Here is a 26,929-nt window from a genome sequence, read left to right as displayed (position 1 = left end):
ATTTCGCCCAAACCTACTCGAGAGCTATCTGCGCTAGCCGTCTCTAATTTAGCAGTGTAAGACTAGAGGGAAGGCAGCTAGTCATCACGACCAACCGCTAACTCTTGGGCTACTCTTTTATCAACGAATAGTGGGATTGATCGTCTCATTATATTGCCCTCACGAATGAAAAGGTGAGCATGTTTGGTGTGACTGGGATTCGAACTCGCGACCCTCAGAGTACGAGTCGAGTGCCTTAACTACCTGGTCATACCGGTGCCAGGTGGAATACGGAAAGAAGTGTATTCAACAAAATATTAAGCTTCGCCAACTATCAAACATGTACATACTGAACGTAACATTATCTACGTACTTACTGGATCTCTGATTTTTAATGAAAAACAGTTGAAGACGTTCCTTCAAGGTGTTTTCATTCACATAGAACTCCACTCTGACCCTAGAGATAGAAAAACCGAAGTCAGAAGACATGTTGTACAATCCATTTCATAACGTTTCTGTGTAAGGTGTTCAACAGACACGTGGAACTTAATCAACATGAGTGTTTATAGAAAGTCAGTACCAAAACTCTAGTAAATTAATTATTTCTCAGTTATTCACTTAATTAAATGACAAATACATGAATACAATTAACACTTCATTAAGAGATTATAAGAAAACAGCTAGAAGAAAGTTACACATATTTCAAATTTTCATACTCTTTGATTCTTTAGGCTAAAACTTTTAGGGTTTAATTCTAAGGAGATATTTACCTACAGAAATAATAAAACTATCATATCAGTTCTGTTGTTTAAAGTGTTAGACGCGCAGCTGGTAAAGTTCATTGTACAATCTACCCTTCTAATATTACTAAATATTTTTGTCAGATTCGAGAAGTAATACCAAGTTTGTGAAAAAGCTTCCTAACCAATAAAGCTGACATCCGAAATCTTTCGAACTCGTTTTACGATACGCGTGTTTATCCACGCAGATTAGTAACGATAATCGTGGGTTTTATACCGAACGAAAAGAGATTTTACGACTTTTGTACCTTGTGACATTTTTAAAATTAATGCCTGCATTTTCCGAGAACTTTTTTAAAGAGAGACAGTACAAGCTAAGTACAAGATATTGGTCTGGATTTTTCCTTCTAGGTAGTAATAGAAAACAATCGAAAAATATATGCTTAAAGCAAATCTAACTAAAAGCTGAGAAATTTGAAATGCTGATGTAGTTTATCACTGAAGTGGGGATTGTTTCTTTGTTTGTTTCTTTGTTTTGAATTTCGCGCAAAGCTACACGAGGGCTATATTTGCCAACCGTTCCTAATTTAGCAGTGTAAGACTAGAGGGAAGACAGCTATTTACCACCACCCACCGCCAACTCTTGGGCTACTTTTTTACCAATTTTACCAACGAATAGTGGGATTGCCCGTAACATTATAGCTCCTCCAAGGCTAAAAGAGCAAGTAGTTTTGGTGGGACGGAGATTCGAACCCGCGACTCTCAGACTGAAAGTTGAGCGTCCGAACAGATAGCCATATCGGGCCACATGAATAATACAATATTCTCAAGTGCATAAATATTATTTAACCCTTTTGCTGCGGGAAAACCTAAATCAGTTCAGGTGCAAAGGAGTAGTTTGATAAGTCATAAAATTAGTGTAATAGTCTCTGTATGTTTGTTTGTTTGTTTGGAATTAAGCACAAAGCTACACAATGGGCTATCTGTGCTCTGTCCATCATACCACTACGATGCTTGAGGGCTGTATGCGTGCAATTAAAGTTGTTCAACTTGACTTCAGAGTTAATATATTTGTCCCAGTCACAACTCACATATTGATGCAATAGACCAACCATGAAGATCAAGAAACTTTCCAAACAAGTCAGGAATAAGGTGGTATGGAAGTACAGATCAGGAGAAGGTTACAAGAAAGGTCACTAATTGTACCTTAGAGTACATTGAAGTACATCAATAAGGAGTGGAATGTGCTTCATATCACCCAGTCAATACCCACATCAGACCACCCTTCCAAAGTGAGCAACCGGATAAGCAGAAAACTGGCTATGGATACTACTGTGAAGCCAACAGTGACGTTGAAAGATTTGTAAAGTTCTTTGAGATGGGAGTCAAGGTTCGATCATTGACAACATCCTGGTTCATACACAAAGCTGACTTATATGGACGAGTGGAAAGAAAAAAGCCTTTAGTGAAAACCTCGTACGGAGTTTGTGATAAAGTAGGTAAATGATGTTTCAAACCTGTAGCAGAAGGTTTTTTGTGGTCAGACGAGACAAAAGCTAAATCTTTTTTATCTTTAGTGAAAGCGTTACATCTGGCACAAACCAAGTACAGCACATCATCCAGTCAACACCATCGCAATTGTTAAACACGGCGATGACAGCGTCACGTTATGTGAATGTTTCTTGTCGGCAAGGGCTGGTAAACTTAATCAGGACTGAAGGAAAAATGGTGAAAGTACAGATGAATCTTAGAAAAAAACCTGTTAACCTGCTTGAGTCTACCAATAATCTAAAACTGGATCGAAAATTTACATTTCAATAGACAATGACCTGATGTGCAAGGTCAAAGCTGCACTGAGGTAGTTTCAGAAGAGTGGACCAATTAAAGTCCTTATAATCCAATATAACATTTATGGAGACACTTATAAATTGCGGTGTAGATAATGCATCAATTATCATCGGCGAGGTTGATAGAATTGGAGTAATTTTCCCAGAAAGAATGAGCAAACCTTATACCATCCCACTGTGAAACACTGGTAGAGATCTATTTGAAAAGACTCGCATCAGTAATAGATGCCAAAGTATCTTCGATTAAATAATGGCTTAATACTTCTGCAAATAAGCAAATTGAAATGTAGAGATCTTCTTTGCAAGGTTTGCTTACATTCTACCTCCTTCCTATATAACAGTGTTAAGTTTGATAATTAAGACTTTAAATAGAACCAAGTTAATTAAAAAGAGTTGTATACATTACTTGTATTTACTCAAAATGGGACATTGTTGGTAGGAGACGAATATTTTTGAAAGGCAGTATTTCCCTGATGAGAAAAAATCAACGATTGGTTTGGTTTGTTTTGAGTTTCACGCAAAGCTACATGAGGGCTATCTGTGCTAGCCGTCCCTAATTTAGCAGTGTAAGACTAGAGGGAAAGCAGCTAGTCATCACCAACCACCGCCAAGTTTTGGGCTACTCTTTTACTAACGAATAGTGGGATTGACCGTCTCATTATAATTCCCCCACGTCTGAAAGGGTGTGACGGGTATTTGAATCTGCGACCCGCGGATTACAAGTCAAGTGCCTTACCCACATGGCCATGCCGGGCCTAAAATGAACGAACACATTTAGAATTAAATAGGCCTAACATTTATGATAAAAATCACGTAAACCGCAGATTATATTTGTCTATTTATTCTTTACGTTCCTCTTAATTTGTCAGTTTGGGGATTCCAAATCACAGATGTGTAAAGATAACATTTCAGAACAATCTTTCATCTATACAAGTCACTCACTGTCAAAGAGGCCTTGCTCGAAACCAAATCTAATCAGAGGATTTGAACTGTGATTTGTGGGAGACAAAAATTTATTAGAAATGTTATTTTTACTGATTCGGAATTCGAAGTGCACAAACTAGGGAAAATTTGGAAAATGAGTTTGAAACATACGTGATTTTTATCACAAGTGGGGACTTATCTGATTTACAATGCTACACTAGCCGTCGGCGTGTAATGAAACCATAATATTTAGAATTATTTGAAAATTATAAATTTTAACCAACAACTGCCAATGAGGACCCTCTAAGCTTGTTATTAACACATTTGTGTAAAGTGCTTATGGATCAAAGTGCCGACATTTAAGTCATACGTAAAAAAAAAAACCATCAATATTGCGGTTCGTTCCCTTTGTCACCGCTCAGAAATACCTAACTATTTTATAGAATATATTACTGAAAGCACTCACGTTAGATCAGTTGTCTTTTCTTCCATTAAGAGTTTCTTTATTTTAAAACACCTACATACACAATGGATTATCTGTTCTCTTCACACTGATACTACTGAAATCTGACTTATATTGTTGAGCGCTCTCAGACTTACTGTTGATTCTCTAAGATAAAGTTTCACTGTAAAACAAGTCAGTCACAGTTACGTGTACAGTTTCACTGTCTTATTTTTTATAGTTTGTTATTTAGAAGGTCAGTACAAGTCCTTCTGTCTCTTCACTTTCTGACTAATACATAAAACAAAAACAATGACAAACGGAACAACCAAAGTGATTTCATGTTTTGTAAGAGTAATACGTCAAATTATAGCTACGAGACCGATATTCCTAGCTTGTGTTTATATAAACAGACACATCCAGGATTTATAAACATATAACATGGTCACAATGCACTATCTATTTGAAACTACATAAACATTACACAGCTTCATAGAACCGTGTATAGTACAGAACAGAACACTCAAACATTACTCCTTTAAAGACAATGGACATTTTAAAAATGTCAAAGGTTAACAACTGGGATAATTTCTCTGAGTCAACTTCACTGATTTAAAAACATTGGCGGTTAGTAACTAGAATTATACCTCCATCTTAATTGTTAGTAACTGGAATTACACCTCCATCTTAATTGTTAGTAACTGGAATTATACCTCCATCTTAATTGCATTGCTTTAAAAAAATTGGTTTGGCTTGTTTTGAATTTCGCGCAAAGCAATACGAGGATAGTATAAGGCTAGAGAAAAGGCAGCTAGGCATCACCACCCACCACCAACTCTTGGACTACTCTTTTAACAACGAACAGTGGTATTGACCGTAACATTATAACGCCCCCACGACTGAAAGGACGAGCATGTTTGATGTGACAGGTACTCCAATCTACCACCTCAGATTGTAAACCGAGCGCCCCCTAACCTTCTGGCCATGCGAGGACAAGAGAGAAAAAACACCTTCTGAGGGTATCCGGGTTCTCTTACGCGAATGAACATGTTTATATTCTCTCGTTTAAATCAATAACAGTTCTATTCAGATAAAGTTTCTGATACAAAACTGACATGTCTAACTGATTAAGTATTCGTCACTTGAAGACTATCTCTAAAGTTTCCAAAGTTTAAGAACTCAGATATTATATGCTTACTTTATAACCTTACTGAATGAAAAGAAATTCGAAATAAGTCTATAGTTTGGTTAGGGCTCGTTTTCTCCCTTCCGAAAGTCTGAGTTTGAAACTGAATAATTAAGAGTATAGTACCACATACAGCGAAAAAACAACTTACTAAACTTGTGCCTTTTTTTACGTGTAAAGTGTTGTTGTTTTTATCAAGAACCTTTAGAAAGCGGCAACAATACTGTACGTAAACATGTAACAAAACTAGACATATAGAATTGAACGTTGTCTTGCAGTAACTAAACCAATCATGCTTTATTCACTTCTTTTATTAGGACATGTAGCTGATACATCATGAACACTCTTAAAACAAACCAAATGTTGTATTTTATAAATAGCTTAAAGTACAACTGAAACAAAGACGTTCTGTAGCAAACTTTTAATTCTTGGACAATATTGTACAGCCGTTTATTTCACACTTTTACCCTCTATTTTAATTAGATTTGTATAGTGTTTAAGCTATATTATGTCTCTACCTAATAATTTGCCACGTTCAAAATAGCTTGACGAAGATGGAGTACGTGTATTTTGAAACGTACAAAAATTAAATGTACTGAGTATACGTGTGTCAAATGTTCGTTGTTCCTATTGTCATTCTGTTATTCATCATTGAAGTTAAATTCCCGTCGAATGAATCTATCGCTAAAGTCGTTTTCTGCACAAATTTCAAGAGTTGGGTTGCAAAAACACAACAAAAAAACGATTTTTTAAATAATGTAAACTTACAAGTCTATACGAAGCTGGACCCAGCATGGCCAGGTGGTTAATACACTTGACTCATAATTCGAGGGTGGCGTATTCGAATCCCCTTCAACCAAACATTCTCGCCCTTTCAGCCAGTGGGTCAATCCCACTATTCGTTTGGTAAAAGAGTAGCCCAAGAGTTTACAGTGGTTGGTAATGACCAGCTGCCTTCCCTCTAGTCCGGAGGTGGGCAACTTGTTTTTCAGTGGCCACAACTGTGGCTAATGAAAACAACGTTGGCCACACTATTCGAAAAAGAAAGACGTAAGTTTAATCAAAATAATTGGATTTCAACTAACCTTCAATGTGAAAATTAATGGTAGTTATAATCAACCAGTTTCATGAAATTTGGTTTAATATCAATGCTCAATGATGAGCATCTTAGCCCTACCTCTAAATTTATGTCAGTACGCCGAGATCTGCATCTAGATTTGAGAAAATCTAGCACAGAAAATGTTGACTCACACACCCATGTGGATCCAGACATGGAAAATAATTTTGATATTGCTGTCATTAAATTTGGAAGACTCTCGTTTATCAGAATAGTGAGTCACATCTCTCTGATAGAACATTTTTGTTTACTTTTTATGTGTTCTACACTTTACAGGGCAAGCATCTCGTCTTCAAATCCCCACTTATCCAAAGACAAAAAGATGTAATTTCCTTACTGAAATTTCCTAAGTCAAACTGAAATGGATCATGCAAAAATTCAAATATCAATTTCAAATTTTTAAATTCGGAGAAACGTGATTCAAATTTTGAGAGATTTTTGATCCAGTTTACATAGAGATTATCTTTAGCATCAGAGAAATTATAGTCATTATTTCTAGAAAAGTATTCAAGTTTGAAAAATATGTCAAATCTTTTTTGTAGTTGTTCCGCAAGGAGGTTTTACTTTGATTGAAATTTATGAATAGACTGTAATTGCTCGCTTATTATTTTACCTGTTCCCCGAAGCTTGGTATTCAAATTATCCAAGTGAGCCATCATATCGCTCAGAAAATGCAAATCACACTGCCATGACAAAGTTTCAATTTCAGAGAAATTTTTAATCTTACTTTTTTCAACAAGATACTTTTTTATTTGATGAAATAAGGAAGTAAATCGTTCCAAGACTTTTCCTCTACTTAACCATCTTACACTTGCAAAATCAGTAAGATCATCAAAAGTAGTCATTGCTTTTCTTCAAAGACTCAACAAACTGTCGATGACTGAGAGAGCTTTCACTTCTAACACAATTCACGATTTTTACAACAATGTCCATCAAATTTTTAATTCATCACTTTTAGACATCTGAACACAAATTATTCTGATGCAAAATGAAATCGAAAGATGGCAACGTGGACTTCACATTATTTTCAATTAAATGCTGTTTCAAAAGAGAAACAAATCCTAATTTCGCCCCAGTCATGGCGGGAGCACCGTCTGTTGTGACAGAAACCAGTTTTTTAAAATCCGGATTGAATTTCTCTGACATTTCAAAAAAATTTTCAAAGATGTTTTTTCCACATATTTGATCTCGTAATCCACAATGGTCAAACATTTCTTCTTCCCTCAATTGAAGATCTGACATATCGAGTCCATAAAATAAACTGTGCAGTGTCACTAACATCTGTTGACTCATCTAGTGCTAAAGAAAAATAGTCTTTAAATGTTCAAGCAGCTAATTTTATGTCTTTAGTTAACTCTAGTAATTTGTAGACAATTGTTTTTCGACATACTTGCAAATTATTTACCTTTTGAAAAATATCTTTTATTTTAAATCATAATTCTCCAACAGAGTTTCAATGGCCACAATCAATATTTCTTTTAAATAGTTTTTTTTTTCTAGTTCAGCATCAGAAAATGATTTATTTTCTTTTTAACTAGAATCCAATATACTTTATAGCTAGCTAACGTAACTAGTTCTATCAATGATAAATATCTCTTTAGGCCTCCATATTGTTCATGAAGTTGTGCTTTCAGACGGCTGCTAATTTCGTTCATATGATTTTGCTATCAACTGTAAATTTTACATCAAATTCGTTGTGAAAATTGTTAAAGTGTTGTTTAAGGTTGTATACTTTATTATTCCTAAAAACTTTATTACACAAAAGACACACTGGTTTATTATTTGCTTCAATCACTACAAATTTCAACTCCCAACTTTCATTAAATTCTCGCTTCACGTTTTTCCAGTCACGTGTCATTCTCTTTTCAGCAGTAATACCAGAATCAATTAAATTGTCTTTATTTTCTAAGTGTTCACCATCATCTGGATTCTTCCATTTTCTAATTATCCACTTATCTTGAAAGTTGAACAATAAAAATGTTTGCAAACGCATGTAAACAACGCACACTCCGATAACAAACATCTATACCATATTGACATTACAAAATTGGCGGAGTCTGAGGCAGTGATGAAACGCGCAACATTAGCGATGACGTGTGGCAGTGCAGTTGCTGATTACCAAATTTGCGATAAAAATAAATGATGGAAAAAGTTGATTCCTAAACTTGCGCTGGCTATAACTGTGCTATCCATTGAGTTGTCCAACCCTACTATACTCTTACACTGCTAAATTAGGGATGGTTAGCGCATACATCCCTTGTGTAGCTTTGTGCGAAATTAAAAACAAAAAAAAAGTATATGACAAGTATAATTAATGTAGTGGAACATCAACAGTTTCTAAATCCGTAAAGGACTTATATATATAGTTAAGGTGAGGTCTTTCCTCTGGGCTGTAAAACTTTCGTTTGTACAATTTGTTTTGTTAGCCGTTCCTAATTTAGTAGTGTAAGACTAGAGGGAAGGTAGCTAGTCATCACCAGCCACCGCCAACTCTTGGGCTACTCTTTTACCAACGAATAGTGGGATTAACCGTCATATTATAACGCCCCTACGGCTGAAAGGGCGAGCATGTTTGGCGCGACGGGGATGCGAACCCGCGACCCTCAGATTACGAGTCGCACGCCTTAACACGCTTGGCCATGCCGGGACAAATAAAATAAATTGTTATATACAAATAATATATGTTGCGCATCTCCCATGTTAATAATACCCCAAAAGAACACTTGTACAAAAAAAAAAAACAACTTCCGATCACAACAACCTATGTATTTTGACCGAAAATAAAAATCGGTCAATATGTGTTCTGAGATCACGCACTTACAACCTTTAAAAATGTTCAACTTGTTATCGCTGTAAAAATGTTTAACTCTCTTTTACTGTTGAAAGTTATCGAAAAGAGTAACTGACGTACCGATATAAAACTGTGAAGTTAACTTTTAAAATCAGTTGTCACGGATTAAACGACCAAGTCAGAGAACACCTATGAACACAAAATTTATGACTAAGAACGAAATGTGGTCGAATTAGAACCAGTTTTTTTCTGTGTGTTTTAGCAAGCTAGCCCTAGTTTATATTTTATCACCGAACATACATCTCCAGTTCCTTTTTGTGATTTTTGCCCTACTTTACATTTGTGACCTACATTATAGTGTATTCATTACCCGCTAGGTGACCAACAGTATGTGTGGTTTGATTTCGCTTGAAGTCACACAATGGGCTCATTTGAACTATCCATTGCAAGGAATCGAGCTCTATCCAAAAGGGTTGAAAGTCCATAAACTAACCTCTGCCTCACCAGGAAACAATTAGTTTTTGAGTCCTGCCCTATGTTATCCTGAACACTATTTTTAAAAATATGAATTTATTGCCTGTTATAAATCGTTTACTTTGAGAATCCTATTGAACGCTAGTGAGATTTTCGTGCGTGAATACTTATAAAGTCATAACGTGTGATTACGTTCTTCTCTCATTGGTTCACGAATGCTCAATTTGGTTGAGATGTAGCGAACACATTAGATTTCACAGGAAATTTTCAGTATTGTATTACATCTTTCTGCCAACATCACTGAAACTTGCAGAATAATGAAATAGTTAAAAACTTTATTATTATTATTTAATCTTTAAACGAAATCAAGAGATTTTCCTCAACACAACCATTAAATAATATTATATAAACAGACCGGAACTACATTGTTTCTATTGTGTATTGTTGCTTTATGGAATATCAGTTATGTTGAAGCATTTGTTTCAATGTCTCTTACCAACATCATCAGTTCATGACGAAATACTTTTTTTTCCTAAGCCATTTTTTATTGTATTATTACCTCACAGTCTCCATCGTTTCCTGCTTCAGTAAGAACTAGATAATTTCTGTATTTGATATCAAAGGCCACATCGCACGAGTTCCTTAGGAGGCGGTACCAGTAATCCAATAAAATTTATTAAGCTGATACCACCAAAACTACAAAGCATTGATTTATTAAAGCTGGCTTTTCTCAACTGTATCAAAGCGCATAGCGAATACTGTTACTCGTGTCATATTATTAGATCCAAGCAGGAGTTCTGATTCTTTCGGGTTTTATCCAATTTGGCGTATTCTTTGATGTATTTTCTCTTGTGATCCAGCACCAACCTTTTGACCCTCACGTTTGCTCGGAAACGTTAAATCCAAACTGCACGTCTGTGGCAATTACCCAGAAAGCCCAACCATCTGAAGATGGGTTTTGTTTGTTTGTTTGTTTGTTTGGGAATTTCGCACAAAGCTACACGAGGGCTATCTGTGCTAGCCGTCCCTAATTTAGCAGTGTAAGACTAGTCATCACCACCCACCGCCAACTCTTGGGCTACTCTTTTACCAACGAATAGTGGGATTGACCGTCACATTATACACCTCCACGGCTGGGAGGGCGAGCATGTTTGGTACGACCGGGATTCGAACCCGCGACCCTCGGATTACGAGTCGCACGCCTTACGCGCTAGGCCATGCCAGGCCGTCTGAAGATGGGTAAAACAGCCGTTGTATGATAAATTAGGTCATCATTTCTTTACGAATTCTTTCTTGTTTTTGTTTGATCTTGTATTCTATGCCCTCGCTGAGAACTTTCAATTTTGCGAAACATTTTAAGAGCCACGGGAATAACAAAATATATTATGTCATGCTATTTGTTTCCATAATAAATGAGTAAGGGTTTCGATAACACCTCATATATCGTTTCCATAAATGGTACTATTGATTCAAACTCCATAATAAGGTACCAAAAATTTTTCTAGCAATTGACATTTCACAAAATAAATCTTGTAACATTTTTATCAGAAACTATAATAAATCAAACTGAATCTCTAGCTATGTCACGAAGAAATCTAAATAAATTATCTACATCCACACCTTAGTCACGTAGAAATTTACATAAATTTTCTACGTCCACTTCTAAGTCACGTAAAAATCTAAATGCATTCACTTTTAAAAGTTAGCTGAAAACCAAAGGGAATCCTCAATAGCAACGTCACTTAAAATTCTTTTAGACAGCATTGGAGTAAGTTAATCTACGAGACCTTTGTTTCTATGTTTATGAGATATATATCTGTGCGCCACCAATACCAAGACTGGGGCGTGCGTATAACCGATTCGTTTTCATTACTCATCAGAATCTATAGCAGTTTACCCTCAATTTGAAATTCGTTTAGGCAGGATTACAATAATTACACCAATTAAAAGGGTTTATTTGACCTTGCAAGTCTAAAACTGTAAGTAGATTTCAAATCGATCAGGAGATGTTGGAGCAACAAGCTAACAGTTTGTACTTGTAAAAAAAAAACCAAAAAACACACTCACACGAAATAAATTCACAGAGGTTCTATGAGCCGATGTGCCGCGGGTAAAAAAAACGCACATATTACTGCAAAAGAATATTTGAATTTCAAAATAAGTTGAACTTTTGTAACTGAAATCTTGCTTGTAGTTCTGTGAATAGGGTTCCACTTAGTGGTTATAAAGAGAACGTTCACCAGATCGTTAGTGAGTAGGGTTCTACTTGCAGTGGAATTGACCGTAACATTATAACACCCCACCGACAAAAAAAGAATGAGCATGTTTTTTGGTGACGAGGATTCGAGTCCGTGACCCTCACATTGCGTGTCAACGAATACCAAAAAAAAAAACGATAGAAAAGGACTCGTGTTTTCTAACGTATTTTCACTCGATTTGTTTCGCAGCTCAACTTGGGTGTGGAATATGTAATATTTTACAACATGCTACAATCAATATGTACATCACATTTAAACCGAATTGCAACACAACAAGTTTTTAAAACCTTAAATAAAGTGGAACGGAAGACTGGATGGAATTGTTGTTTATTTGCAGTAGTTTTTAATTTCGTGCAAAAGCTACACGAGGGCTATCTGCGCTAGCCGTCCCTAATTTTGCAGTGTAAGACTAGAGGGAAGGCAGCTAGTCATCACCACCCGCCACCAACTTTTGGACTACTCTTTTACCAACGTATAGTGGGACTGGTTGGCACATTATAACGTCCCCACGGCTGAAAGGGCGAGCATGTTTGGTGTGACAAGGATTTTAACATGTGACCCTGAAATTACGAGTCGAGCACCTTACCACCTGGTCATGCCGGAACCTGCAAGGAATTCGTCAAACTATTGCTTATGACCTTGAGTTTTCGTTAAAGTCTAACAACTGCCGTGTCGAAATAGTTTTAAAATGGACAGTTTATATCGAAATGTTGCATGGTGTAGAACATGTAGTCTCACACCACATCTCATTTTCCTGCGTTCTTTAACACTCATCTCTAATTGTATCTTTAAAAGGCCCAACTTAGCCTTGTTCACAACAAGCAACTGCATTAATGCATCGCGATTAGCGTTTAAACAAAGGATATGTTTTGATCATAATCTAAAAATAAGTTTTAGTTCCACTTTAGCATATCAGCGATTAAGTAGTTTAATAATGATTGTTTGCTTTAGAACAAAAAACAGAGTTTTGTTTATTGTTGAACACAATGCCACACGAATGAATAGCTGTGCTCTGGACCTCGAGGGTATCGAAATTCGATTTTGAATATTATAAGCCCTCTGATTTAACGCTGAGACACCAGGGGGGCAAACAGAGTAACAGGGTATCGTGCAAATCACTCTACGGAATCGCTAACACACTAAAGAGGAACTAATAATTATTTTTAGAGCTAAGTTACAATTTATAGATACAACTTTATCTCGCTAAGACGTTCCAGTTTGGTTTATCAATACTCTTATCAACATTGTGAACGAGGTTATCCGAGATGTAAAAAACAAAGTACACATACATGTATTATTAAGGAAATAGAGCTTCGTATCCAGTTCTGTGGTGTAAAACGCAAACTCTTAAATTTGCTGCAATATTTCTAATATAAACTGGACCTCTGACAAACCGTCGTCACTTCAGCATATATTTAACATCAAAAGAAACTGTGTTGAAATATCTTAACTGGGAGTAGCCTTATAGAGATAAACATATCGAATAAATAAAGTTCTATACTTCTTATTCGAACGCCTTTATAAGAGGACATCGGGAAAAAATATTGCGTTATAAAGTAAGCACGTGGTAACAAGAGAATAATTCGTGCACCAAAGTTTGAGGTTAAAAACAGACACCTAGGAATCTGTTGCGCCATGTTGTCGAGGCTGTCCGAATGATTCAGGCCATCAGGTTTTGGGTCCTCATTCCTTTGGGGAACCAGAGGGGGCACGAGATCTGTCCGATTCTCAGATGACTTATCTGTAGAAAACTTTTCTGATGCAGTTCTCTTAACAATCGCAACGCCATCTGATTCTGTGTTCGAGTCCTGTCGTCGTCGATGGAAAAACCAAACGTTGGACATAATACCCTGTTACAAACATGCATATATATATATATTCTAATCATAAAACTTTTAACCTTGGACGAGTTTCATTAGTATCTTAATTAGTTATAGACAATAAATATTGTTATTCTTACAATTAATAGAATTATTGGAAGTGTTTATAATTAATGATCAGAAATTGTAGATTTGTGCTTCAAAATGAAACACGACTGTGAACACGATTTTTACCTTAACAAGACAAATACGTTACGTGACAAAAATAACACTATTCTAAAGGTATTTGCCGGTTTGAATATAATACACTTGGTTACTGCAAAGAAATATAATGACAGACGTAACTATGGTTACTGTGATACACATAGGAATACCGGAAGTTCGTGCTAGCAAATGGCATCTTTAATCGCTAATTGACAATGTTGTTTTTTTGCAACAGGACTTATCAGAGCAACAACCTACTTTCATTAGTGTTTTTTTTTGTTTTAACGCTAGAAGAACTTCTGATGTACAGCTGTTTCCAAATATGGTGCTTTTTTGGATAACAATAATAAACCAATGAAACGTCCTAGTTTTAATTTCTCCCTTTAATAGAGCATCTTTATTTGTTTAAATGCCGAGTAACTAAGATACATCAATCAATGAAGAAAGTTTTTTTGAAATAATATTCCTCAGACAAAAACAAACTAAAAATGACGCATAAATAAACAATTCGGATCCTTTTACGACGAAGTACAATGAAATTCGTTATTTCTTACGTGAACATTAGTTACGTACAGTATGAGATACAAAACAATAAAACCCAGAATTCTTCACTTTCCTACAGATAGCTATTTCCATTTGTTCGATTATATGACACCTTTAATAATTAACGATTATTAATAATTTATTGATTATTAACTTTATAAAGATTTGAATATTTACAGTGTAAGGTGTTTGATAGATATTGTTAAGCGCTAAACTACACAATAAACTATCTGTGCTGTGCCCACCACGGGTATCAAAACCCGAATTTTAGCGTTGTAAGCCCGTAGACTTACCGCCGAGACACTGGGAGGAGGAAAATATATTGCAATCGTTCCAAAAAATTCATTATTTTTTTTATTTTAACTCTTCTAGCCCCAAGAAACCCACATACTGTTTGATTGTAATTAAGTAAGAAGCTACACACGAAACCCGTAGGTATCGAATCACTATTTTTTGCATTATAAGCCCCCAGACTTTCCGCAGAACCACTGGGAGATGGAGATTTTATTGTTATCTTAACATATTTATTTTCTATAACTCCCCAGGGTGTCAGCTGTAAGTTTGCGCCAAAATCCGGAGCTTGATTCTACGCGGTGGGGAAATAGCCTGTTGTGTAGCTTTAACGTTAATACTAAAAATATGCAACTGTTTTGTAAGTTATAAGTCTTTGAAGATTTATGTACACATCAGTTGAAATTTCGTATTTACGTGCGTCTTTTGAAGCTATCCTGACAAAGAAAAGTAAAGACGCAAGCTAGAAACTTGGACCAAGAAAAGAGAGTAGATAATTTAAATGGAAATTAGAAGCTTTCTTTATAAATCATCAAGTGCTTGTGCCTGTTAATTAAGAGTGTGTGAAATAGGAATCGCTTCCCCATCTGCTTTTGATGGGATTTAGATGTTATTAACAAGAGTCTTATCTTTACCCTCTAGTATCAAGACGAATTAAATTTGATACGATTTTCAAACCTTTTAAAGTAAAAGCTTTGAAAAAATTCGCAAATTGAATCCAACAGTTTGTGTTGTTTTTTTGGTGAAAAAGTTTCCGTTATAAGATGTTGTAACGAAATAAATTTTAGTTATGTGCTATAGGAGTGTAGTACCAGCCAAAGCACGGGTTCCCCTCCATCCTTTTGGGGAGTCCCGTCATAGTACATTTGTCAATGAGTAGGCCAGGTAACATAGAAAAAAAAAAAAAATGTGAAAATGTATGAAAGATAATATGAGTCAATAATCGCCTGTATTTCGAACTTACTGAACACAGAGCTGGTTCTTCAGTAACGTAAACAAGAATCGATTTGTCGGTACAGTAGAAAGGTTCGTTCGATAACGCCACATTGGGCTATTTACGCTCTATCCACCGCGAGGAAAAAAACACCGGATTTTAGAGTTCTAATTCCGTAAACTTAACCGCTGTGGGACTTATAGCAATGACAACTGTACGAAACTGTTTACCTTGAAAACAAATTTCATAAAAATACTAATTGCTTAACTTATTCATAACTGTTGTCTCGATTTCATACATAAATTTGGGTTTGTGTATGAATAAAATGTCACTAACTGTTTTATCCATACATAATTAGATCACACTGTTAGTACCATAATGTCCCAGATGGTACAGAGATAAGTTTATGGACTTACAGCGCTAAACATCCGATTTGATTCCCCCTCAGTGGACATAGCGGATAGTCCAATGTGGCTTTAACCTAAAATAACCATATAGTACTATAATAACCAGTAGCTAACATGTAAACTGAGGGTTTGTAATGTGCTCTTTAAAAAGTGTATGTTACGTAGTCATTTCAAAAGGCATGCATCACTTCGAAACCGAATTATTTCAAGGATTAAACCAACAACGAACAGGTATATAAACGTAAAGCTAACCCTAACATTCTATGTTAACATGTGACAAGCGAACTGTTTTAATATTCAGTTGGTGTATATTTAGGGCACGTAAACGCGTTACTGTGAAATGTGCAACTCCTGAGTGTAGCCACGACTATTATAAAGTGGTATCAAACATACACACTCTTAACAGAAATTTGAAAGTTTTTTAGAGACATTTGTCTATGAGTCCACGATATCAAGAAGTCCACAGCGATCTTCTCAAATCGTTTTACGAGTTGTAAATTGTAGTGGTTTACATTTCGTTATTAAAGGGCTCTTTTAATGGATAATGTTTCAATGTAGTAAAAAATAGAGCGTGGAACTATAGTTGAAAATAGGCTCATTTTGGGCTTAGCCCGAGCCTGGGGATTACGGGAGACTTATTATGAAAAGTACACCTTTTTTTTTGTTGTTGTTATGGTCATTTCTCCATTAACTTATAAAACATTGTGGTCAGTTAGAAATTTACAGTACTGAAATAAGTGACAGTTTATTGTACTATAGGGGGATATGTGGTACTGAAGTATTATTTGGCTAGACAGTAATATAAACGGCTAAAATACTTAATATTAACCTTTCCATCTGAGCGACATCTTTTCCTGCGCATGGGCTAAACTGCCATGCTAGAAGTATCTCTGATTTAAAACTGCTAACCATAGAGATAAAAACCAGATACCTACTCAGCAATATCCAACTCCTATTATGCATCTTTCTTAATCGATTAGTTGAGCTGGCTGTCAAAGTTAAAACATCTTCGATGAAAGCACTGAGCATATTCAGTGGAATTTTGCGTCTCAAGCCTTAGACTTTCCTGTTCTCAATCCGCCAGATTTGTCATGCAATCTATAAACATGAGAAGTCGAGTTCAAAAGCTACCGTAGCTTTCAGCAGTCTAGGTTTATATGTGACAGCCAACTCCTATTGGCGTAGACTTTTTTCCCTCAAACCTCAGACATTCCTATCCTCAGCTCGCCCCACATACCATGAATAGATGATAAATTCATTTTGAAGCTGTACCAGTTCTTATAACACCAGGTTAATATGTGTGAGAGACAACTTTGAATTGTGTGGGTTTATTTTAATTTTTGTCCACTCGTAACCTTTCTATGAGTTCAGGCAAGCTTTGCTATTGTCCACTCGTAACCTTTCTATGAGTTCAGGCAAGCTTTGCTATTGTCCACTCATAACCTTTCTATGACTTCAGGCAAGCTTTGCTATTGTCCACTCATAACCTTTCTATGACTTCAGGCAAGCTTTGCTATTGTCCACTCATAACCTTTCTATGACTTCAGGCAAGCTATGCTATTGTCCACTCATAACCTTTTTATGACTTCAGGCAAGCTTTGCTATTGTCCACTCATAACCTTTCTATGACTTCAGGCAAGCTTTGCTATTGTCCACTCATAACCTTTCTATGACTTCAGGCAAGCTTTGCTATTGTTATAACGACAATTTTATTAAAGCTAGTTCCTTCCTTATGTTTGTAAGCTGTGTAGAAATAATTAATCGTAGCCCATATGACAAACAGAAAACAGATGTTGTTTGTGTTGTGGAGGTTGCTTTCTGGAAGTTTTAAAGACAAAAAGTCAACCATACTAACCTTTGGTTGAACCAACCTATTTCTTTATTATTTTTCAATAATTTAATCAGACCAAACAAACAGAAACGTCTGTTGAAGCGATTAGAAAAATAAACATCTCTTCTCACCAATATCTCACTGCGAGAGAGGGTTATTAGAAGGTTAATATACAGCGTGTTTGTTTGTTTTTTATCAGTACACACGTACGTAGAAGCAGCCGTTCCTTCTACGTGTATCACTCACAAACTAAATGGTTTGTTTTTTTATCTAATGTGTTTCACCATTTACTGCGTTTTCGTGATTCCATTTTCATTTTGTCCACGTGCATAACACAAGAATACACATACACCATGGCTATAACGCCATCTGTCTTTCTTTTATACAAGTAATATACAGTATCCTTACACACTCTAAACAGCTAAAATAGGACAAAGCAAAAATCATACAATAACACCGTATTTCTTTACCTTCAGCGTGGTATCAACAGATATATTAATTAACGTAACTCTGTATTTAAATACACGTAACACTAACGTCAAGAACGTAGCCTTTACTTAAAATACATATTAATATATTTTATATTATAGATCTATTTTGTTTTATCGCAGGCCGTTTCTTTTATTTCACATTTGTAGAGAAATAATTTCTTTGTCGTTTTAACTTTTACCTTAAAACTTTGGTAGACTTATAATGAACTACATCCACTCTGCTTTTCTTGTACTTAAGTTCTGTATGGTCTGTTTGTTTGTATTGGAATTTCGGGCAAAGCTACACGAGGGCTATCTGCGTTAGGCGTTCCTAATATAGCAGCGTAAGACCAGAGGGAAGGCAGCTAGTCATCACCTCCCACCGCCAACTCTTGGGCTACTCTTTCACCAACGAATAGTGGAATTGACCGTCACATCATAACGCCTCCACGACTGAAATGGCTAGCATGTTCAGTGCGATGGGGATTCGAACCCGCGACCCTCGGATTACAAGTCGAACGCCTTAACCCACCTGTTCATGCCGGGACCCCGTATGATCTGTCAAATATAACGTCTGTACATTTTAAACATTACAAATTACTAATATATCGGTTACCCCAAGTTTAGTTTTCGTTTCTTTTACCTGCACTCAAACTTATCTTACTATAAAAAACTTACTCACAATGGAAACTTGTAATTTTGTTTTCTGTTTAATATATTTTCACTGTAGCTGTTAAACGAGATACATACAGAATTGCATCATCTGTTTTTTGCCAATTCAGCTTTGAGGCTACTTATTTACATATAGTCGTTTGAATTACAAATATCTTTAACTAAAGCCAATAAAATATTATATATATTTTTTAATTACCGGGTATTGTATTATTCTTAAGATAAACCGAGCTCCAATACAAAAATGGGGGTCTGTATGAAGTTTCCTTTTAATATATTCTTGTTTCAAAGTCTTTATTAATTTTACTAACCGTGACGTTAAGGAAAGATAACTCACACCCTAGTCATTCCGAAAAGTTGGAGTAAAGAACAAATATGACTGTTTGTCCAGAAATAAATCCAATAAAAGTGTCATGTACATACGAGAACAACAACAGAGGCCTAAATTAATAGTACATCTGATGTTTTAATCAACCATGATAATAAAAAGTTCGGCTAGAACTGGTGATAATGAACTGCTTGTGTTTATTCCCTCAACCAGTTCATAAAACTCACTGTTAAGTGGAAACGTAATTTGTCCAGTTGTAACCAGCAGTGTTAGTTTTTAATCTCTCTAGAGAAACCAGTGGTCTTGGAAGTTTATCTTTCGTTAGGCGTGGAAAGAAAACGTGTTTAGTAACTGTATACAGAGAAAAACATGGACATGCTCAGTCACATGTCTACCAACATTTTAAAGTCAGGAACAGCCGAATATGGACATACTTAGCCACATGTTTATGATTATTTTAAAGTCAAGAGCAGCAAAACAGACGTGCTCAGCCACGTCTACCAACCTGTTAAAGTGACATTTATGAATAGCAACAGTCAGCTCTTGTTTGTTGGTTGCTCAGAGCGGGCTTCTTTACCTGTTTAATTCTGAACAATCCACCGTTGTTCATACTTCCAGTGATTTCAGATATTTCTAGACACTAACTCTGGAACCGCTGTTCTTGAGCATGTGTTGGAGAGTGCTTGAACTGTTTTGAAAATTTTAACACCACTGCGATCTTTTATCTTTTCCCAACAAGAAAACTATGCTCGAGGACAGCGGTTAGTGTCTAGAAATATCTTTAAAATCACTGGAAGCACAAAGAACGAAAGGTTGTTGCCCGTCATGAAAGGGCGGCGAAATCATAATTTACACCACTTCTGTGTTGACGTCTGATTCTACCTGAGAATAGATTTTTGAGATTTCGTGTAACATTTAAGCATAAGTTTGTAGAAAGACTATTCTCGTGACTCTCTTCCATTCTTTCTTCACCTTACAACACAAGTTATCTTTATATGGACAGATCAACTTCGTCAATTAATTTCTGTAAAGATTATTCTTGTAACGGTTTTCCAATTTATCTCGATCGCCACAGTGAACAGTAGTTTACGGTAGAGTTATAAACACTCACGTTTCTTTGTTTGTTTGTTTTTGGATTTCGCACAAAGCTACTCGAGGGCTATCTGTGCTAGCCGTCACTAATTTAGCAGTGTAAGACTAGATGGAAGGCAGGTAGTCATCTCCACCCACCGCCAACTCTTGGGCTACTCTTTTACCAACGAATAGTGGGATTGACCGTCACATTATAACGCCTCCACGGCTGAAAGGGCGAGCATGTTTGGCGCGACAGGAATGCGAACCCGCGACCCTCAAATTACGAGTCGCACGCCTTAACCCACCTGGCCATGCCGAGCCCCGTTTCTTTGTTTAATTGTTGTTGTTTTCTTATTTCGCGCAAAGCTACATGAGGGCTATCTGCGCTAGCCGTTCCTAACTTAGCAGTGTAAGACTAGAGGGAAGGCTACTACTCATCACCATCCACCGCCATCTCTTGAGCTACTCTTTTACCAACGAAGAGTGAGATTGACTTTTTACACTATGACGTTCTCATGGCTGAAAGGGCGAGCATGTTTGGGATTTGAACCCGCGACTCCCAGATAAGTCGAAGGCCACAACCTCCTGACCATGCCGTGCCATTCCTAGACCTCAAACTTCATAACCGTATTTATAAATTGTAAGACTAGAAAGGTATTTCAGCACTTTCTAAATAGTGAGTTTAACAAACTTGTTGAAATACCAACCGAGATTCAACATCTGTAAGAAAAACCTCTCATAGTTTAAAGATATCTCGATGTTGGTACTTTTTTTGATAAACTTCAATGTCAAACTTTCATTCTTCGTGTAACGGATTTACTATCATATAGTTACTTTAATATCTATGTTTATTTCAGTTTAATATCTGTTAAATGTGTACTGCACAAGTCCCGCCTGTTCTATAAATTTGTGGAGGATTCTCAACAGTAAGAATTAACAATATATGTTTTACTAAAGCACGAGCGTATCTTCGAATGTTGTTACCAACTGAACTTTCGAGAACCTTTCCCTAAAAGTTTATAAATCGACAATCCAAGAGACTGTATGTACTGTCGGTTTGCTATAGTTAGTATACTGTAAACCTCGGAAGCTATAACTGGAATAAATGCTTATTAACTGGAAAACTACAGATATTTGACTAGGAACGTTTATAAAAATTTCAAATATTACAAACCGTTTAACTTCAGTGAATTAACTTAAGTCGTTAGTATTTCTACGAGGACGTTAAACATATTCGTTGGTAAAATCTGACGTGTGGAGAAACTAGTTAGCTTCCCGTCAAATGAAATGTACCCGTGTATCAATATAGAATTAATTCGCTCATCGGGAACCGTCGATAAAATATTCAGTTCCAGAAATGATAGAAAACTGAGTGTTGTTTGGAAGTTTCTAAAACTTTTGTATGTAAATCATTATTTGTTGCAACCGTATTTAAAAATTGTATTATTGTTAATATATTGATATATATTTGTGTTAAGAATGAAATTTATCAGCATCAGTCTTGTTGGCAAATACCATAAATTGATCCATACTGACATTCAGTTAACTTATAAATTAAAATTAAAATATCCAGCTATTTGAAATCGTAATACGCGAGTCTTGTTACACACCAATATCTCTGGAAAAGGTAACACCGGTTTTGTTTGGGCTAACTGGTAAAGGTACTGTTTACAACCAACTGTTCCTACTGTTGTTTGAACAACACAAAAACTGCCATCCGTGTAACATTTATAAACAGGTGGCTCGATTTCTAGAGTACTTTCCTTTAACCAGACGTGCGTGAAAGACGATAAATACACATGGGATGATCAAAGCTACTTTCGAAACCATATGAAAACCTTCTGTCTACTCGTACAAATCACCAAAGAACGTATGTTTCCTTCAAAAGTGGCTTCCACTGATCTTTTAAGTATTTGTTTATCTAAACCGTTTATAACTTGGTTGTTACCGAACGTTAACTCAATGGTTTCGTTTTACGGAATATTTGTTATAACTAGGCTTAATACTCATGACTTAACTTCTTTGTTACCGAACATTAACTCCAAAGCATTGTTCTGTTGAATGTTTCTAAAACAAAACAAACCAGCTTCGATATTCAGGTTCGCTATAAGAAAATCATCAACCTACTTTTAGTCACTTCCTCAGAAATTTCAAAACGGTATTTTTAAGGTCTAATTTTTTTACAAGTAAAATCAGTTAAGAAAGAAGTTGATAATTTAGTCAGTTCACGATTAAAGCACTTCTTGTACAAACGATAGGTCAAATAGGATATCTACGTTTACAAGTTTTCTTTCTGTGGCCAGAACAGAGAAGCTGCATAAGAAACTATTGTTTTAATATTGTTACAGATATTTCATCAATAACATGTTACCTTCATGTTGTGCAAAATCAACTGAAAGGTGTTTTTTATAGTTCAGTAATTAAAGGTTAAAGGTTTTTACAATCCTTTAAAAAGAGATTAAGTTAACATTTTTATAATTTAACATGGTCTCTATAACTTACAAATAGCTCCGTGAGTTTTAACTTTCTTTCAAGACAGTGAAATATTTATATATTAAGAAATATCCACAAAAATAAAGGTCTGTTTTTATGACAGATCACTTGTAGATGAAAATATACGATGCAAGTCACAAACCAATATCGGAATGGGAAATCATATAAAGCATTTTGAACATATACCAATCCTTAATTGTACAAAAGCCGAAGTTTGTGTACAAGTTATAACTTATTAGTGTAAAGCTATGCATCACAATATCTATAAGCGCTTTGGTCTGAACTTTGAAAATATCGAAAATGAAAACAAACCAATTTAAAATAATTGAACTGAAGAAATAATTACCTTTTTATCTTTTATTTACGGTTCGTGAGGACAATTTAAACTACTGCTCTTAAAGCTGTTAAAACAATGTTAAAACACGCAAACTATCGACCTCCTTACTGGCCACCCTCCAGTAAAAATTCAATTGAAAAATTTATTTGTGAAAAAAGTAAAAAAAGAGGCTATGATATATTGTTTATTTGTTTTGAATTTCGCACAAAACTACACGAGGGCTAACTGCGCTAGCCGTCCCTAATTTAGCAGTGTAAGACTAGAGGGAAGGCAGCTAGTCATCACTGCTAACTGTTGGGCTACTCTTTTACCAACGAATATGGGATTGACAGTTACATTATAACGCCCCACAGCTAAATGGACGAGTATATTTGATGTGATGGCGAGTTCGAACCCGTCACCATCAAATTACAAGTCGTGCACCCTAAACAACTGACCCAACTGTATTTCCCGTATATTACGTAAAAAAAAAAAATAACTCTACAGAACATATGACTGAAATATACACACACACACACACACGTCTGTTAACATGTGTGACTTAAATACCAAGAATGAAGATATCTGTGATACAAGAGACTAGTGCTAGGGAAGAAGCTAAATAAACCTAATTAGTCCTGAAGATGACGTATTTTGATCAAATTGTTCAAAACAACGGTTCCATTTTTGGATATAAAAGCTGGTATTAATCATGAAAAGAAGATAGAAAATTTTGGTTTGTTCGCAATTAAGCACAAAGTAACATAATGAGCTATCTGTGCTCTGCCCACTACGGGTATCGAAACCCGGTTTCGGGTTTTGTAATTCCGACGTCATACCGCTGTATCACTGAGACGAAAGTCATAAAACCGTAATTTTAACTTTAACAGTTTACCTTATGGTATACGTACTGTCCCCCAGTGCTCACAGTTTATCTTCACTTCAGTTAACAAATCATAGAAACCAGCTTTTCCCCCCTTAATACCTGGCTATTGTGAAGCCTAACAAAGATAACACCATTGTTGTGATGAATTACTGTGATAATTATAATACCTGGTTATTGAGAAGCCTGATGTAGGTAATGTCATTGTTGTGATGAATTGTTGTGAATATTACAATAAGATTAGCGAAGTACTGAGCGATCCTCGAAACTATAAACTTTTAACTAAGAAGTTTGTTTAAATTAGAAAACATAAATTGAACCAGTTTTTAAAAGCATGTTAAATACTTATCTTTGTACTTCTACGATGTCTAGTGATGCTGAAAAAACAACTGATGTTAATTATTTATCAAGCTGTAGCTCGTAAACTAATTATTGTCTCAAACAGAGAAGCTAGTAATTTAAGTTGATAACACTTTAGGACCTAATTTTAAGACTCTGTTCTTCAGAACAAGTGTCTTTTAAAATCATTTTTATTAAAATAATGAGTGTATTTAACCTAAGTGTTTATTTTAGTTCGTTTGGGTGTTGTGTCATCATTCAACCAACGAATATATTGTTCGTTCTCTTTCCAACCCTAATGAAAGACGTAAATCCAAGAACAAGACTTCCCTTCGAAGTTTTAATGGTTGTAGAAACACTAACAGTATTTCTAGTTAATCATGAGTTTTATCATCAAACTAAGGAAATAATGTATCGCTTGCTCTAGATAACATTGTATATAAGCATGGATGACTGCACAGCCTGAAGAAAGGTTAATTTAGGACTATGTTTTTTCTTATAAGATACGTTGGTGATACTTTAACTGGATTTATTACTGGAGAAATGCTTGGATAGTTCTTTGTTATTTCTAAATCCTTTACATTCTAATGATAGATTAACTCAAGGGAACTATAAGAATGTGAGTTTTAACATCGTCGTTAGAAAATAAAAACATTTCGGAAGTAAATTTATTTTGATCCACATTTGAATTCAAGATTTATTGTACAGTTTTTCTTCTTTCATCCGGTTTTAATAGTTTATAATGTTTATCTTATCACTGTATGCTTGCTTATAGTCACGATATGATAAATCCTAATTACGTGTTCAAATACATACATTTAGAAATAATTTATTTTTGAAACCATTGCTATTGGATAAAACTCCATAAATCACAGAATGTACTTTCATAGCATACTTTATAATCTCGCATTCATAACGTATCTTTATGTTCTGTTATTACTGGTCAAAACTCTAATTACCTAATTGCACGATATTAAAGATAAATATTTTTAGCAGTGATAACTTTCTCTTTATTAATAATTGCAGAATAATTTAATAATTATTCCTGTATTTTTCATTTAAAAGTAAAGAGTGAAAATTATTTTTTACGTCACATGAAGCGCAGAAATGAAGCTAAGCATTTCTTAATGGAACTAATAGTATTTAGCTCCAAAATTTACAATAAAACTTAAATTATATTGAACACAGCTACGACTACTCACATTTTCAACAAAAGAACGACAATATGTTTCGTATTTCTGAAACTTCAATTATTGTTTAAGATTTAGTTTTTCTGCACATGCCTATAGACAAAATTAATTCATACCAAACAGAAAGAAAGTAGGATAAGGCTGTAGTGTGTACGTTTTTTGTTGTTTTTTTCACAACCTGGGGGTGCTCCGGTTACTATAAGTAAAAGTTTGGCGAAAGAAAATCTCTTACCTCAAAATCCTGGAAATGAAACAGAAAAGAGGTAGACGATTATTTAGACGGAAATTATTTAAACAAACTCTCTCTCTTTGTGTTTATTGTATATATTTCAAACGGTTTCCTGTGCAAGAGATGTGGTTTCTAATAATGAACTTAAACACCTTACCTGCTCTTATCTCTCTCTTCTTTGTTAAATTTTATTTATAATTTCACGCATAAGTACCAGTCGTAAAGCACATTTCTTGATCACAACAAAATAGCTCAAGCTCAAAAACCAGAATTCATCTAAGATGAAATAAATATTAAATTTTAGTGTTAAGGGATGCTTTAAATATCCAGTCGTCGTCACCAAAAACAAAACAAAAAACGAATAGAAGCAAAATATAATCAGATGGTGATCGCAAAAAAAAAAAAAAATTGTATAGAGGTGAGTTTCACATCTGTCAGGTTGACCGTTTAGGCACACAAATTTGTCACTGATTCGCATCAAAAACGTGATTTAAAATACGTTTTTTTGTTCGTCCCGAAATAACGCGGCTCAAAGCTTTTAAGTCTCAAACACGTTGACAGAAACCAACGAATAAAGTTTGAAACACTTCGTTATGGACGTTTTGAAAAAAGGAAAAAAAATGTAAAAACTTCAGTAACGTAGCACGAGAAAAGTCTCCCTTCGTGTGTGGCTGGTTGAGTTGTCGTTCTCACCGAACTTTTTAAATCCATTTCTGACGCAAGATTATATCGCCATCTGGTGTCAGCCAAAATGAAACAAGATGCGGAAGAGAGAGACGCAAATTTTGTTTGGTCGATTTGTTTCCATGACTACATGAACTTTCCGAAGTTAAGCGTGCAACACAATGTACAGAAATGCCGGATGTGGAACGAAACAAAGAAAAATGTGTTCCCTTGTTTATGTTACTGTTTTTCTTTTTAACAAAACTATACGGAAACCAGAGAACTTGAAGCAATTACTTAGATATATGAAGATAATAAACACACCTCGATCGTTAAACGGAAATTAATATGTTTACAGCTTAGAACTTACTATTTCTTGTTCTTGTTTGTAAGACATTGCTGAAATCAACTCCGAGAGTTTTGGAACTGTGTTCTTTGTTTTTGTTTTTACATTTCGCGCAAAGCTACTCGAGGGCTATCTACG

The 26,929-nt window shown here is 35.4% G+C and overlaps 1 protein-coding gene across 1 annotated transcript in view; it reads right to left on the bottom strand.

Annotated features, from left to right (window-relative positions):
* Positions 1-26,442, bottom strand: part of LOC143245494 (potassium channel subfamily T member 1-like) — a 51,941-nt gene extending 25,499 nt beyond the window's left edge. The window contains exons 1-3 of the mRNA XM_076491856.1: positions 25,940-26,442; positions 13,376-13,608; positions 357-436 (exon numbers count right to left, since the gene is read on the bottom strand). Of these exons, the coding sequence (XP_076347971.1) occupies positions 357-436; positions 13,376-13,602 (307 nt within the window). The 5' untranslated portion in view covers positions 13,603-13,608; positions 25,940-26,442. The remainder of the gene's footprint in view (positions 1-356; positions 437-13,375; positions 13,609-25,939) is intronic.
* Between the last annotated feature and the right edge of the window lie 487 nt (positions 26,443-26,929).

This window comes from Tachypleus tridentatus, chromosome 2 (genome assembly GCF_004210375.1).
Source record: "Tachypleus tridentatus isolate NWPU-2018 chromosome 2, ASM421037v1, whole genome shotgun sequence".
Taxonomy (NCBI): domain Eukaryota; kingdom Metazoa; phylum Arthropoda; class Merostomata; order Xiphosura; family Limulidae; genus Tachypleus; species Tachypleus tridentatus.
The sequence above is the reverse complement of the archived record's forward strand: the minus strand, read 5'-3'. Positions and strand labels throughout refer to the sequence as shown.